General features: G+C 46.6%; 1 protein-coding gene across 1 annotated transcript in view; it reads left to right on the top strand.

Moving 5' to 3' along the window:
- The window catches only part of COMMD1 (copper metabolism domain containing 1), a 57,919-nt gene extending 54,491 nt beyond the window's left edge, over positions 1–3,428 (top strand). The window contains exon 3 of the mRNA XM_057384270.1: positions 3,190–3,428. Coding sequence (XP_057240253.1) covers positions 3,190–3,297 — 108 coding nt within the window. The 3' untranslated portion in view covers positions 3,298–3,428. The remainder of the gene's footprint in view (positions 1–3,189) is intronic.
- Positions 3,429–13,465: the final 10,037 nt, after the last annotated feature.

The raw sequence follows: 13,465 nt of genomic DNA, 5'->3' as shown, positions 1-13,465 counted from the left end.
TGGCTGGAGTTTTTTTGTTTTGTTTTTGTTTTATTCAAGATTAGCATTTCTTTACCATACAAACCTGTAAGCAGATACTGGAATGAGTCCAAAAGACAGGGACGAAGGTGTTGCCAGGGCTGGGGCACCTCAGCMAGGCTGGCACAGTTTGGGTTGCTCAACATCAAGAATAGAAGATTTTTGAAGACTTTAGAGCCCCTTCCAGTACCTAAATGTGGCTCCAGGAGAGATGGAGAGGGAGTTTGGACACAGACATGGAGTGACAGGACAAGGGGAATGGTTTTAAACTAAAACAGAGGGGTTTAGAATAAATATTGGGAAGAAATTCTCCACTGTGAGGGTGGTGAGGCACAGTTTGCACAGAAAATTGTGGATGCCCCATCCCTGGAAATGTTTAAGGCCAAGATTAATGGGGCTTGGAGCAAGCTGGTTTAATTGAACGTGTCCCTGCCCAGGAGTGAGCTTTAAGGTCCCTTCCAACCCAAACCTGTGATTCTGTGATGGATTTTCCTGCTGAAATACTACTGCACTTGTGAGTTGGGATCATAGTTACAGGTTAGTCCCTGCAGGTGTTTTATTAAAATAGTATTTACATGGAATTAGCACATTTGGAGGAAGTGGGAAGAGTTGGCATTATCAGATAAACSAGATTTTTTGGCAACAGCAGGTTGTACCTAAGCCCGGGCTTGCGTTTTCTTTTGCTCCAGAGAAGTGATCTCTTAACACTTGTTTGCAAATTTGGGGGGAAAAAATATATATCAGCAGTGGCTTTTTTTTCTGAAACGAGTTCTTTTTGGTTTCTGTTGACCAAAAATTTTGGAAGGCTGAAAATTAATGGTGGTCCTTAATCACAGTGAAAGGTATCAGGCTGTTGGAAGGCRAGTTCTGGTGACATTACAGATGGGGTTTTTACTTATGCAAGGAGCAGCTAAATCTTTAAAACATCCTAATCTGAAGCAGAAAATAACACGCAGAGAATAAAATATCACCCAGAGCGGTGCGGTTGTATTGAATCCCAGCTTCTGCAGAGCAAAAGGATGTATTGCCTGCCCCAAAAAGGGTCAGACCTAAACCCTACAATATTCCCAGAGGAATCACTGGCTGTGTTTGCACACTGGCATCCCAAGGCGATGCTTTTGAGCTGTCTGAAGAGCGCTTCGCTGGTAATTCAAGCTGGGATAATTCCTTTACAAAGAGCCGCTAATGATCTTACAAGCACCGCGGCGAGKCTGAGAGCGGGGCTGGCGCCTTGGCTGGAGCCTTTGAAATGCTGAATGTTGTTGTAGGAGGCCTCCAGATCAAGTGGAAATGAATATAAATAAAAGTGTGTGCGAATCCTTTCTGTTTCTTTCTGTTATTCCAACATAACTTAAAAATACTTCATGTATCGAAGTTGCTAGAAAAGTTATTTTCTAGCTATTATAAGTAGCTGGCCAAACTGATGCAGTAGAGAACAATTTTAAGTTTTCAATTTGTGAGGATTGGTTTTCTAAAAATACATGAGGGTTTTAAGTATAGTTACTGAGACAGAAAAAGTCGTGCTTCTCTGTCTCTCATAWAAATATTTTTGCAGCACTCTGTTGTTGCAGCTCCTAGAAAACTCGGTTCAAGGCTGGGGGCAGTTTGTGTTTCTTGGATATTTTGTTTTGCAGCTCCTTTTTATAGCCCGGACTCGGGAGTGAAATGGGAGGAGGGGTGGGAAAGAGTGAGGGCAYGAACCCAAGGCGGCTGCAGGAAATGGGTGTCCATTCCCACTCCTTCCTGAGRGCATCGAGCTTCACTTCCCAGCCTGATCCCAAACCCCAGATTCCAGCCTGGGCTGCAGCAGTTCTGAGTTTCAGGACTGATGTGTTCCATTTTGGATTTGCTAACTCTAAAGGGGCTGGATTATTTTCTAGCAGCAGGAAGTATCAAAAGGGATGCCTTGTTTTCTGCTCCATCTTATTTTTTCTTCAGTTTTTTCATGGAGGAGATGGACTAACGCAGCATTAAATAGAACTGAAGCTCAGTTCTGAGCAGCCTGATTTACAGCCCTCTTGGTCCAGTTTTAGGTTGGTCCACCTGAGAGTGGATGGCCAGACACCGTCCAGCCAACATGGGAGAGTTTTAGCTCCTTTACAGCTAAAAGAATGTTTTATGAGTGCACTTACACGAAGTGGCAGTGTCTTTGTGTAATCAAAGAATTTTGTTTTGATCAGTTTACATTCCTTTGGACTGACAAAACCTGAAGAGGGGAACAAAAAAAAAAAAAAAAAAAAAAAAAAAAAAAAGAAAAGAAAAAAAAACAACTCCTCCTTTTGCCATGGTCTCAGGCAAAAACATGTCCAGAAGCAGGAGCTTCGATCTGCTCCTGTGATTAAGGCACAAAATCAGCTTTAGCAGCTCTCAAAGGTTGCATGGGCAAACACCAGCCTGATGCAATCTGTGGATGGGCTCACATGACTCGGGGTGCAGAGTTGTGGCTGGAAAGGCTGAGATGTTCACAGGAATTTGGCCATGGAGGTCACCCTGTACAGGAGAAGGTCCCTGCAAAGCGTGGCACTGCCACTCCTCTGAAAGGGCAGGGAGGAAAGCAGCTCCTGGCTGGAGCAGTGGGAGGTCAGGTTACAGAGAGGACAGCTCTTGTCAGAKCTGTCTGTGAAACGTGGCTTGTAACACTTTACAGACACTGGGATTATTTTGGGGTGGTGAGAAAAGCTGCTCCTCCTGCAGTGGTTGTTCTGTGAAAGCTGCTCTGGGCTTTTCTGATCAGGTCTGGGGAATGAAGGATGCTAAAACTGTGTTGGCTTTGCAGCCCCCATTTACTCGGGGTGGGCTGATGTGTCCCTGTCTGCTCTGTGGAGAATGGTAAACTCCAGCAATGTCTGTGGTCTGTCTGCTCCAAAAATTCTCAGAGGTTCACTCATGGATTGCCTCAGATCTGATTTTTCCASTGCTTCCTAATTGAGGAAGAGACACTCCAGGGTTTTATTCAGACTTTCTTATGCAGTCTCCTGCACACACATCCTCAACTGATCTGACCTGGATTTTTCATTGATAAAAATCAACGCTCCTAATCAGACAGGAAAGTATAAAAACACCCATTGCCAAATGGAGTTAAGCTGTTAAATTCCTCACTAAACATTTCTTTCTGCACAGGGATCAAATGTAATTATTTTTCTCAAATATTTATTCTCTCTTGTTTTGTAGGAATCCGAGTTTCTCTGCCTGGAGTTCGATGAGGCCAAGGTGAGCCAGATGCTGAAGAAACTCTCAGAGATAGAGGAGAGCATGACTTTGTTGACTCAGACTACTTAAATAAAGAGATTGCAACTTACAAAAACAATGACCCTTGGCCCCTTTTCATAAYTCATGTTTCTGCACATGAAATGGGTGGTGGTGGTTAAATCCAGATTATAACCCCAAGAATGGGCTAAGTCACACTGTGAAGCTCTCTCATCCCCTCCTCCCAACCTGTTTTCCAAGGCACAAAGCTTTGCATAATGAGGCCTTGAAATGTAGCACAGCTTTTCTCTTTTTCCCCTCAGTCAGTCCTGGAGTCTTCCAGATGCTGTAAAAGCTGGGCTGGATGAGCAGCAAAGGTAAATTGGCCACTTGTGGCCGAGGAGAAATAAGCAGAAGAAAGAGGCAGATTAGGGGGAATTCATGTTTATCCTTCCAAACCATGGACTTTATAGGACAAATCCACCTGTGTAAGMTCTGGCTGCTTGGAGTTAAAGCCCAGCAAAGCAGATGAAGTKCAGAGAGTTCAGGAGCAGAGATACAAACACATTTCTGTACCTGTGARCCCCGTGCTGCCAAGGGTTCAGTGGTTCCCAAGGGTGGCCAACCTGGCTGCACCTTCCTGACGCTGTGGGGAGCCAGGGGACAATCAGGGGAGCATCTCCAGRGCACTGGGAGGTGCTGGTTTTCCAAAAGGAGCAGTCCTGCATGCTCAGAGCACCTGATCCAGCTGTTTGCTGGCGAGCCTTCAAAGCCACTTGTGACCTGCTTCCCCAAAGGCCGTGAATGCTCATCCCCCTGTGGCTCTTGGGGTGTAGGAGTGCAGCCCTGGCACAGAGCTGCACGCTGTGCTTGTGGGGTCAGTGCTTTGTCAGAGCACAGCTGAACTTGGCTGCTCTTTATTCTGTTTGTCATGGTTTGGTTTGACCTCAGAAAGGCTCYGATGGAGCCCAARGTTTGAGTTTGTGCACGTTCAGCTYGGAATGTGGGTAAGAGAGAACGCCCTTGGCAGGCTGAAGCCTTGTCAGTGAAACACTTCYTTGAAGAAAGCTGCCAGGGCCAGGTGAGGGGCAGGGGTCTGYCCTGCCCAGGCAGTTCCTGGCTGTTTCAGTGCCCACATCTGTGCTGGAACCCCCAACTGCAGAGCAGCTGCTGCCCCTGCGCCGATGGAGACTCCCAGGAGGGTTCTGTGTTCCCATCCAGGGCTGTCACCTTGCCAGCCCTGTCACAGCAGAGTGTCCCATCACACTGAACAGACTCATCAGGGGCTGGAGAGGCTCCCAGGAGAGCTGCTGGTGGTCCCTAAAACTGTGACAATCGTGGCTCCCAGTTTGCTCTGTCACCTGACTGGAAGGTGTGTGCACACATTCACTTGGAGGCTGCATTGCTTCTTGCTCTTTTATATTCGCTTCATAAGCAACCTCCTCCCGAGCTAAAATTACACTGAGGGCTTGTACCAATATAGAGATGACAACATAAAATGTTCTTGTGCCATAACTAAAGCACTCCTCATTGCTTCTCCTTGAGAATTTATTGCTTGTGGAGTTGCCAGATTGCACTTGGACACAAAATCTCTTCGGAGCGAGGGAAGGGCACCTTTGCCCATCTGCCTGGTCAGAAGGGGAAGCGGCCCTCAAGCCAATTTGTRTCTCTGCACAGGGAATTAACATTTCCTTTGCCATGTCTCAGSCTCCTGGTCCTGGCCTCTGGTGTCACAGAGACACTGTGCAGCCCCCTGCACCTCTGCTCCCCCAAATTGTCACAGAAGAACTGTGCTGGAACCACAAACTGCACCTCATGCTCCTTCCTCCCTGAGTCACCACCGTGAAACGAGTGCTTTGTGACTCTCTTAGCTCTCCCTTGCCTTTTTCAGCTAAGTTCATTCAAGTGTTTCTGTGTTTTAGGACATACTTTAAAAAAAAAAAAAAAAACAAGGTCAGGGAAGGATCACGATCTTAAGTAACTTGCGCCGTGTCAAACATACTTATTGTTTTGTTTTAACACGGTCAGAGGATAGGAAAATGTGCTATAAATGGAAATTAGAGAGAAACGAACTGGGAACAGATGTCAGGAAGTATTATTTCATGCAAAGAATAATAAATCTGTGGAATGGCTAACAAGGCAAGGAGGCTGAGGCAAAAAGTCTCGGGGACATTTAAGAAATAATTGGATACTTGGGGACATTTAAGAAATAATTGGATACTTTCCTCGCTGAGGTGTGAATGGGTGCGTTTTTCTGGGTGGATGCTTCTCTCTTCCTTCCTCCCCTGAATATCTAACAAACCCCATTTTCTTCTTGGTGAATCTTTCTAAACTACTGTGCAAAAGAAAATAAAAAAAAACAAAAGAAAAAGGAAAGCTGAATGTGTTGATGACCACTCCATGGATGTCACTCCCTATCCGTGGTCCTGCTCGATTTCTCTGTGGTGCTGGCAAATGAACGTTCCTGCCTGTTTGCTTCAGGAGAGATTTTGTGTTCCACCCACAAAGCCCAAATGCAAACTGGACTCATCCYGAGTTCATGGCCAGGCAGCTCCTGCAGTGGCTGGGGCCACCCGTGGCCGCTGGAATCCTTGCATTTTTTTCAAATACAGCTATCTGAGAAAAAGAATTAGAAAATTTAGCAGTTCTGGGYATATGCAGAGCAAGAAAAAAGAAAATTGTACTACAAGTAATCATCTTGCCAAGCAGAGAGTGACAACCAGTTTTTCCAAATCCAAGCCAAAGTGAGTRCTTGGATTTTGTAATGTTTTTCATAATGTTTTGGGCCCTGGAAAGCAGCAGATGATGATATTTTATWATTTTATATTGKTGTTGGTTAACTTTCTGATTTTTCAGGTTGCTTAGCCTCATTTTATTTTACATTTCTCTTTTTAAGATTWTTTTTCTTTCTCACAGGTCCTTTTTGCAAGTGTAAATATTAGTSTTTGTGCTCTCATTGTGTTTCACACAATGGGAAGGGTTTCTCAGGAGCCCGTAATCTCCACATCTTATTGTGCTTGAACTTTTTAATAAAATGGTTGATATTTTGAGRGATTTCTGTGTGTCAGTTCTTGGCTACACATTGATAAAACAAATTGCTCACCATTTTTTCTGAGGAGATTTCCTGATTTAGGTATTTACCGGCCGTTTGTAGGTGTATGAGGATCTGAGAAATTTTAYCCCAAGAAATGTTTTCTCACAGAAATGTTTTCTTCTCCTTCTGGGGAGTTTCAACAGTTTATTCATTCATTCCAAATATTTATAAAGAGGTCCTCAGTGCCRGGGACAGAGGGAGCCTTTTCAATAMGGGCCATGAGGTGGTCCTGAGCAGCAGCCACTGATGACTTTTTAATGTGTTGTGTTTCATGTGGCTTGGGACTGGAAAAACAGGCAATGGTTGGAAGCTGGACTTGTTCAAATCCTCCTCAAAATTTATTCCTAAATCCCAGGGAAGTGTGATTTGGGGCATCATTTAATCCCATGTGGAGGTTAAGGCTGTGCTGCTGGGTCTCCCTCAAAGATGCCAGCGCAGGGGGCAGCCATTGCCATCAGTGCTTCCTTCTCTCAGTGCACCAAAATCGAGCTGTTTCCACCCATTTGGGTCACACTGGTTTAGCCAATCCTTGCCAAAACTGCAGGAGGGGCCCCTTCACCCCAACAAATGTGCCTTTTCCCATCCCATGGGTGATCCCCAGGGCCACAGAAGTCCCAGAGGAAGGAACTTGTCACCCATGAAAAGGTGACAAAAGGGATGCAGCTGCAGCCTCCTCTCTGAACTGCCAGCACCACTTGGGAAGTGTCATTTTGGGAACAGCACCCGAGTTTGTTGTCCAAGTACAAAATTGTGGGTGGTAGAGGCTGGTGCTTGGAGTTTCCCTCCACATGTGGTGGGGCTGATCAWCCCCGAGTTCCTGGATGCTTTCCCCTTCCTCCTTCCTCCTGTAGCAAGGTGGATCTTGCAATGCAAGAAATTGCAGGAAAACAGGTTTGAAGGCATCTCAGGGGTGGAGAGTCYGCCTGGGGGGTTTGACCCCGGGGCATTTTGCAGCAATAAATGCAGAAATAACCCTTTATTGCWGCAAGGGGAGGTSCCTGCCATGCAGAGCTRTGRGGGTACCTCTGTCAGCAGGGAGGYTGGAGAGATTTCCCSGAAGATATCTCSCTGTTTCTKGTTTCCCCWGCACTCAGGTGACTCAGAATGTGCRTTTGAATTCCCWGAGTGGCCAGCAGCACTGGAGCTCCAGCACTCAGCCATTAGCTCTTGKAACGGGGGTGCTGTTGGAGAACACGTAAAATTGCGTCAATGGCGTTTTTGGATGCCAGCGAGTGCCTCAGACCCTTGAGGAGTGACATTTTACAGAAATGGATGGGAGAAAAACAGCAATCACAGCACAAAAACCCGAAGCCATGGTGTTTGTGAGAGGAGCCAGGGAGGCAGCAGTGGTTTCCTGAGCTCTCTGGCCAGTTGGCAGCCCCGTCTGGACACAGCTCTGCCGGGAAAGCGCTCAACACCGTGCATTTCAGTAACCAGTGGCACTTCTCCTACCTTGCAAATCAAAGGGAGGGCATTGGAGCCTTCATGGCMCCTCTGCTCTTGGCAGCAAAAGGAATAAATAAGCAAAGCCATGCCAGGAGCTGATGGGTGGATTGGGCAGAGAGAGAAGTGTGTGTCTGATTCCTGTAGCTCAGGGCTCTTCCTGCACTCACAAAACACAGCAGCCACCCCACCACCCTCTGCAAAACGTGGTGGCTCAGTGAGTTCTGACCTCTTCCAGGCATCCCCTTAAAATAAACTCACTCCTGCAGGGCCTCAGAGCRAATCTGCGTTTTTCTGTGGCTGACAAACACTGTGTGAAGTGAATCCCCTGCTCCAGGATCCTGGCAGGCAATGGCAAAGCAGAAGTACAAGGTTAAAAAAATGCCTCCAGAACCAGCGGCTGGGAACCATAAATACCTTCCAGCCAGTCCTCAGGCACATCAGGAGATGAGCAGGCAAAGCRAGTGGAATTTATAAACTTGCATAATTAATTTTTCTTTGCGAGGAGAACAAACATTCCCATGTTCCAGCTCTCTTAGGGCCTCTGACAATCGGGCTCCTTTCTATAAATAATGTTACATAAGTTTATACATTTCAGTGAGTGCTTGTTCTAGCCTCTCAGAACAGCCCAAGGATGTTCTCACTCCAGTTTATTATTTCAGCTGTGGATAGATCATTTTGCCCTGGTGCATCTATAAATGGGATTTAAATTAAGATGCTTGCGAGCAGTGCAACAGTGGTGAAACTGTCTGGAAAACATTGSTACATTCCCCGGGGAGAATGAAAGAAAGGAATCAGCTTTACATTGCAGCACTGGGCAAAGTGTCTGCACCCTTCCCCATGGGGCAGGACAGCATTTCTCTGTCTGAAGACACAACCTGTGAGTGCTGTAKCTGGGCTGCATTGCAGRGCTGCTGGRTACATGGAAACTGTGCCAGTTTCTGAAATTTTATTTATTTATAGTGAGCACATCCATGGCAGGGGGATTTCTCCATCAAGCAGCATAAGGAAAACCCTTCATCTCCTCCAATTATGTCGCTGATCCMAGTCCCTCATGCAGGAGATTTCTTCCCTCCGTGTCATTCTTCAACTACCCATGGCTGAGGCTGGATATTAAAAACTCGATATGTGGATTATTTAATTTCCCTTTGTCCTGTGTTTTTAATTTMTGAAGTTTATCTGCAGATCCTGCACTAACAAAAGGAAAGCTTTCTGATCTCCTCCTTGATCTGTTGTAATTCTGATAGGCCRGGAGGCTCTGGGGTGGCTTTTAGGAGCACAAAAAGCAGGACAGGGAGCTGGGAATGAGACCCTGGGGTGCTCTGSAAGCTGGGCACCAAAGTGCTGGACAGGTCCCTGCACCCAGGGCTGGTGAGTGCTGCCCTGACAGTGCCCAGAGAGCTGGCACAAATCCCTTCTGGATAGGGCCTGATCAGCACCTTGGAGCACCCCAAAACAGCCCACGTGGGTGGGCTGCCACCATAAAAACAAACCTGAGACAGGGCCACCCTGCTTTTGGTGACCCTTCTGCCCCTGCCACCCAAAGGAGCCCCAAGCCTGGTGGCAAAACACTCTGTGCCTCTGCCCTGCTCTGCAGCTCCCATGGGCTGAGAAGGATTTTGCTCTGGTGCAGCTATGCCCGAAGCTCAGAGCTTTGCCCCATGGCTGGGAGTGCCTTGGAAAACCTGCACACRGGGCTGGCACGGTGTCCTTTGCCACCCAGAACCAGCCAGCTCCCTCCCAGGGACAGGATTTGTCTGATTTGGAGCTGCCTCACCCCAGCTGGTGCTGTCAGAGTCCAAAGGATCCTCATCCTGAAATCGAGAAGGTTTGAAAAATCCAAAGCGACTGTGAGGACTGGCAGTTTTCCCTCAGCTGGGATTTTGCTGGTGCTTCAAACTGCATCTGATAAAAAGTAAAAGCAGAGCAGAAGGGGTTTAGCTGAAGTGGGTCCAGTACATTTTTTCTTGGGTGTGAACGCTTTTCTCACCTTTGAAGAGCCTTGGCTGCAATTTCTTCAGTTTTGCAGCTCTTCAGGTCTCGTTGCAAAAGGCTGAAAAGAGGTCAGGAGAGGTGCAAGGAGCTCCTGTTTCAGGGACACAAAAAATAAGATCGTTTGTAAAGAGCTTTTTTTGGGTTTTGCAAAATAATTGTTGTCCAGTTTCTGCTATTACAGAAATTTAAATTCGAGTGGAAACTTCTGCACTTCTGTGCCTGCCTTTTGTCTGCATGGAAAAGGAGCCTCACATGGAATTAAACAGTGTTAGTTACTGCAGCCTGCATCTGAAAAAAATCAGGTATGTCCTTCCAGAGCAGGGAAAMTGATTTTAATCCAAGCACTGATTAATTATTCTTGGCAAATGTGAATCAATACCAGCACGGTGCAGCTCTGCCCACAGCTTGCAAATGACAGCACACAACATAGCAGGGGCGACTTTTTTCCCACAGTTTCTGTCCTGTCCTGCTTTGCCTGCAAGAGGAAAGCTGCAATGCTCCAGAAAAGAAAAAAATTAAAAAAAGAAAAAAGAAAAAAAAGTGGGTTTTTTGAAGCATATCTGCCATTCTCTTCAACTGGAGTGGGTTTGCTGAACCTGCCAGCCACGATTCCTCCACCTGATCAGGGTACGAAAGAAAAGAGAAGTGGAGCAGAAGAGCAGAAAACATCTGCAGCACTTGCAGTGCTGTTTGCCTGGGTGTGGCAGGGGCAGAAGATGGGGAAAATGAGAGTGTGAGGAACCCACTGAAATGTGCTCACCTTGCTCTTTGCTCCTCTGAAGTCCAAGCTCATTTGGGTGGGAAGAAACAGGTTCATTCCAGGAGGAAGGGAGATGCTCCCGCTCCAACTGCATGTCATCTTTGCTTTTTTTAATTTTTTTTCTTTCCTTATTGCTGCTGAAATGCTCACATGCAATTTTTAGGGTTCTGTTGTGATTGGTGAGTGCCCCAGGCCGGTCCCCTTCTCTCAGCACCTTGGCTCTGTCCCACTCCTGTCCCTTCACCACACAGGGACAGCAAGATAACCTTGAGGGTTTTATAACTTGAATCTCATTCCCGCTTCTCMTTTGCTCCTGGCAATGTTCCAATTATTAATTAACAGGCAAATGCTGGAGAAAAGGGCCATGTACATAGCTCATTTCCATAGATGTAAGCGCAGCAGTCCCCAGGTCAGCTTTTATTACAGTGAACCCAAATACTGTGAATAAATAGCCTGGAGGGAAAAAAAAAAATAAAACAACCCAGAAACTATTTTGAACTTGCTAAAAAATTGAGATTTTAATCTTTTAAAAAGATTTTTTTTTCGGCCTGTTGTGCATGTCACCTATGGAAAAACTCAGGCAACAAGAACTTGTGTCACCAAGTGATGTGACACCAGTGCCCTGAACACACAAATTCCCAGTGAGCAGCTCCTGGGAAATGTTTGATGCTCTGCAATTCCCTGACAAGGGCTGTACACTGCATCTAATCATTTGCATCATGATGCTGAGTGAAGCTGGTGGTTTTGAATACGCAGGCAAAAAAAAAAAAAAAGTTATTCCGGGTTCAGACCACATTAAAGTTGCTGCAGTCAAATGGATTTGGTCTCTTTCTTAGGAGGGGGGGGAAACAAGAAAAAAAAAAAAGGTGCAATGATTTACTGCTGTGTCAGTCACAAAGCTTGACTTTACAGACGTGAAACAAGAAAATCCTGCTTTTTCTTCCATGGAAGCAAACTGCAGAAGAACTTTAATCACCCATTTTTCAGGCCTCCCTTGGTTTCACCTGAGCACAAGCAGCCATCCAGGAGAGATTTGTGTTTAGAAGTGATCCCTGGTGTCCTGCCCCATCCAGGACCTGTTCATTGGCAGCTCCAGACAAGAAACATCCCTGGATTTAGGGATTTCCCCTGTGTGTTTAGGGATTTTCTTCGGATTTTTCCCAAATCTGATGCACAGATTTGGACCCAAGGAAGGTTGAGTGGCCTCCTTGGGAGAGCAGGGCTGGAAAATGAGCCCCAGCCTCACCATCCCTGGGGGTTTTAGGGTACATCTGCTTTTTGGATTAAAACACGTCCCTGGTGAAGGTTTCCAAAGGCAGCCCCGTGAGCAGCTGTGACGACAGAGCAGGCAGGGCCTGGGTGTGGGATTGGGAGGAGGCAGAAATCTCTTTCCCCCAAAGGTACCAACCATTTCACCATTTCTCCCATTTCACCAACCTTTTAATCTTCAGTGTGTTTTTCCAGGCTCCCTAGCACCCATTGTTACGAGATACTGTTCTAGTTGATTTTTGGGTTTTGTTTGTTGTTTGGTTTTTTGTTTTTTTTTCCCCAGTTGATCTCAAAACACATGATTATGAAATCTCCTGTGCAGTGGAGCCGAGCTCCTGGCTGCCAGACACCGAATTCTCCTCTCAAACCCTCCTGTTACTTAATGGACAAAGATGTTTGCCAGTTTAGGGAATTCCTCCCTTTACTGTAATCTTCCTGCTTTGAGGAAAAGGACAGCTTTACTCAAACGTGAAGTACACATATAAATATTTGAAGAGGGCTGAAAGATGCAATGTCTCTCCCAATGCTCTGGGGAGGGGGATGTTTCCTCCAGGCTCCTGAGCGAGGGTTTTAGAGCAGCCCCAAGAGATTTGCAGCAGGTTTCCTTTTAGCACCCAATATTTAAGGGCACAGAGGACAGGAAGCTCAGGATGTTTCCCAAATGCTCTTTCCCAAACCAGTCTCGGTGCTTTTGAGTCTTGGTGAAAACAAGCGCTGTGAAATGCGAATAACCCGCATTTTCATGGATCACAGGGACATTCTTACCCCTCCCTTCTGCAGTGAAAACATTTTTTAAGTGATTGTGCCAGGTGACATTGAGACAATTCCTTAGGTCGGGCCTCTCCTTACACCGGGTTGGGAATGCAGGTGCTAAAAATAGAAACAAAGGGCATTTTGCTCATTTTCATCCCGTGTGGGAYGAAAATCCGAGAGGTTCACAGCCTGTGGGAACTGTAAATCTGCCTGCTGGTWGCTATTGATCTGTCCACGGCAAGATGTGGACATTTTTTAATTTTTTTTTTTCTTTGCTGCAGCAGCACACATTTCTATGTTTTATTCCAGTAAGCATTCCGAGTTCCTGCGAGTTTCCTTGGGTTTATTTCAATGTAGGCTCATCAACCTCCCGAGTAAKGGAACAACAACAACAACAAAAAAAAAGAGGTTACTAATGAATGAGTCATGCTCGATTAGTATCAGCACTGGAAGGCAAATTTCCAAAATCAGAAATTCTCACAAACTTATTTACTGAGGGAAGCCTTGACAGCCTGARCGAGCCCTTCGCTTCTCCCTCCTGGACTCAGTGAAAAAAGCTTTGAGGGCTTCCACCAGAAACTGAGCCAGATGCAACCACCTGGCTTAAAAAGGAGAATTATTTTAAAGAAAAYAAATAAATAAATAAAAGAAGTGATGTGGAACGGCATTTCTCGGCACGGCTGAGGGTTTTCCTCTTTCGCYCGATGCCGTGTGCAGGGAGAACTRTCCTGAGGGAATGGCGGGCGAGGCGCGGTGCCCACAGACGGACACAGCAGAGCTGGCACAGGAGCCGGGTGTCACCCGGGGTCACCCCCAGGAGAAGGGTGACCGCTGTGGGGCCGTTTCCATTTCCACGGGGAGAGAGCAGCACCCGGCCCGGCTGGAGGGAGAACAGCGGCAGCGGTGTCTGCGCGCTCGGCCGGCGGGGGCAGGTGGGGTGGCACCCC

This window comes from Malurus melanocephalus, unplaced genomic scaffold (assembly GCF_030028575.1).
Source record: "Malurus melanocephalus ecotype Western Australia unplaced genomic scaffold, MMel_1.1 scaffold_695, whole genome shotgun sequence".
Classification (NCBI taxonomy): domain Eukaryota; kingdom Metazoa; phylum Chordata; class Aves; order Passeriformes; family Maluridae; genus Malurus; species Malurus melanocephalus.
Note: the sequence above shows the minus strand (reverse complement) of the source record. Positions and strands in the feature narration are given on the sequence as shown.